Consider the following 2454-nt stretch of genomic DNA (forward strand, 5'->3'; position numbering starts at 1 on the left):
TTTTTTTTTTGTAGAGACTCGAAAAACTTACTTGTGGTTTACTATTACATCAAGAGCAGTTATAATAGTAACAATAATTATTATTGTTGTTACAATTCCCCTTCTACTGCATCGTGATACTTATCGAATTTTAGCTCGATGCTAACTCTATATTTCATATTGCCCCAACAAATTACTTTATAAAATACAACAACAAACCCAGTTTATTCCCACATACTTTATAAAATGGGAAATGAAAATATTTGATTCGATGGATTGGAATATGGAAAGATTGGTGCTTGAGAAAAAATGGGATTGGAATATGAGTGTCCACAAGTTGCATAAAAGCTTAGAAACAAAGATTAGTTTGAAGGCAGTTCAGAGGCAAGGGATCTAACAAGTGAAACAAAACTTAGATTCAAAAATATGTAACCCTTGAATCTAGGTTTAGACGATTCAAACAGTTGTACATTTGAATTTACTTTACAAGAAGTTATGATTTTACCTTAAGACGACAGAGGAACAACGAATAACCAGAAACTGTGAGGGTCTTGAAGTGGTGCCACCTATGCCCCAACCCCACGACCGTCACCTAGGTTTGTCCCACTTTACAAACTAATTGATGTCACGGGCTATTAGCCACAATTCTTCAACCAAGTCCCTGCCTATGTTTTAGAAATGCTCACTGATATGAAGCCGTGCCACTTGTGGAAGTCGATTGCAGGCTACACAATTTTGCATTTGCAGCAGTTGCAACACATCTGGTCTTTTGACCTGAAGACCTTACAGATCAATACATCTTACGCTGCTAACAATCGAGATCATAATTCACATCTCGCAGGCAATCCAAGTTCCATGGTGGTCCAGAAAAGAAAACTTGGGAGTACAGCTGATATTACTCTTCCATCTCGCACAGCTTATATTACTCTTCCATCTTCCTTTCCACATTAAAGTCGTTTTGAATTCCCTCACTATCAACTTTTTGGTCCTTCCCATCAGCCTCTCCATTTGAATGGCTCGCAACTAACATCTCTGTATCATCATTTGGAACATTTATGGACCCGGTTGATGTGCTCAGTCCACCACTATCAACTCTTTGGTCCTCACCATCAACCTCTCCATTTGAATGGCCTGCAACTGACATCTCCCCGTCATCAGGTGGAACCTTTGTGGACTCCATTGACTCTGAAGGCCCAGTGTCTTGTGCGCCATCTTCCATAGCAGTCTTATCAGTATCCATACTATGGGATGCGGAAATCGCATTCTGCTCAACAATTTCCTGGGGAGCAGCTTCTGGGTGAGTTGAATACTCAATATGGCTCAGCATCCGTGCCTGTACAGAAGATACAGGAACAAGTCGAACACCAAATTATGAAAAAAGTAAATACCATGATAATAAGTTTGTGCATACACTTGTTTAGATTTCAAAGCAGGGTACTGCTTGAACCCTGCTGTGAAAAGCGATATATGCATAAAGCTGTAAATTGAGAAGTAATTCGGGAAACATCAAGAATTGAAGGTGTCAGGGTGTAGAGTTGAGCAGAAGACATTAAAGACAGAAAAATAATGTCTTTGACAACACAATCAAGAGATGACGAACAGATCCTTAACATTTACAGCACTGCAACCATTTCATGTTAACAGGGGCTACACCATCATATTCCATCTTTTACCAGTGTCCCCATTTATCAACGACAAAGGAATCAAACTACAATTCACAAGACTGAGCTATCAAATTTTTTCTTCCAAAATCTGTCATCCAAATAAATTATCATCCATATATTGCAGTCAGAGAGAATATACCTGATAGACCTGATGCATCTTGAAATTCACAATACCCTGCATTTCCTCAGGTCCACTAACAAGACTGACTGGTCCAGTTTCTCCAACGGGGCGATATGTCAAGGATGTGGCCTCCTCAACATTGAGGGCGAGGCAATCAGGTCTCTCTAAAAGTAATCGAAATGTTGGTTGAAGTTCATAACATTGTTCAAAAAGAGAACGTCGACAAAAAACATAAAGACCCAGACGAGCACGGGACATTGCAACTATCAATCTTCTAACATCACGGAGGTGGCCAACAAAGCGCGTACGGACTAGAGACAATAAGATATAATCATTCTGCTGACCTTGAAATTTATCAACTGTCGCAACCTGTCCCAAAAAATTAACAAATATACTCGGAGTGAGAAACTATTAGGCATTTATTAACAACTTCCCATTGTTTATTTTGGTGACCACTTGAAATGATAGAGGAAAGCATTCATTCCAAAATACAGACACATTACATTATTTACGACTTTTGAGGTAGTACTCGACCTCAACAGTCATGTTTCACCACAACCTCCTCTTCTCCCAAAATCTTTCCCCTCTCCTCTCCCACCGCCTCTTTTCCGAAGAAAGATGCCAAAGAGAGAACAACAACAACAACAACAACAAACCCAGTGTATTCCCACCTAGTGGGGTCTGGGGGGG

At 39.9% G+C, this 2454-nt stretch overlaps 1 protein-coding gene across 1 annotated transcript; it reads right to left on the reverse strand.

Moving 5' to 3' along the window:
• Positions 1–373: 373 nt before the first annotated feature.
• Positions 374–2162, reverse strand: LOC124892655 (RNA helicase aquarius-like). The gene is made up of 2 exons (XM_047403884.1): positions 1783–2162; positions 374–1312 (listed from the first exon to the last, which is right to left on the reverse strand). The coding sequence occupies exons 1-2, from the start codon at positions 2020–2022 to the stop codon at positions 902–904; spliced, it is 651 nt and encodes a 216-aa protein (XP_047259840.1). The 5' UTR covers positions 2023–2162; the 3' UTR covers positions 374–901.
• Between the last annotated feature and the right edge of the window lie 292 nt (positions 2163–2454).

Source organism: Capsicum annuum, unplaced genomic scaffold (assembly GCF_002878395.1).
Source record: "Capsicum annuum cultivar UCD-10X-F1 unplaced genomic scaffold, UCD10Xv1.1 ctg49323, whole genome shotgun sequence".
In the NCBI taxonomy this organism is placed as follows: Eukaryota; Viridiplantae; Streptophyta; class Magnoliopsida; order Solanales; family Solanaceae; genus Capsicum; species Capsicum annuum.

What these genes read in the sequence shown, in the direction of transcription:
- LOC124892655 (XM_047403884.1), bottom strand. Translation starts at nt 2,022, where the DNA reads ATGTCCCGTGCTCGTCTGGGTCTTTATGTTTTTTGTCGACGTTCTCTT. An exon ending in AGATGCATCAGGTCTATCAG is followed by an intron (nt 1,313 to 1,782) that starts GTATATTCTCTC and finishes TCTTCTGTACAG; the next exon opens with GCACGGATGCTGAGCCATAT.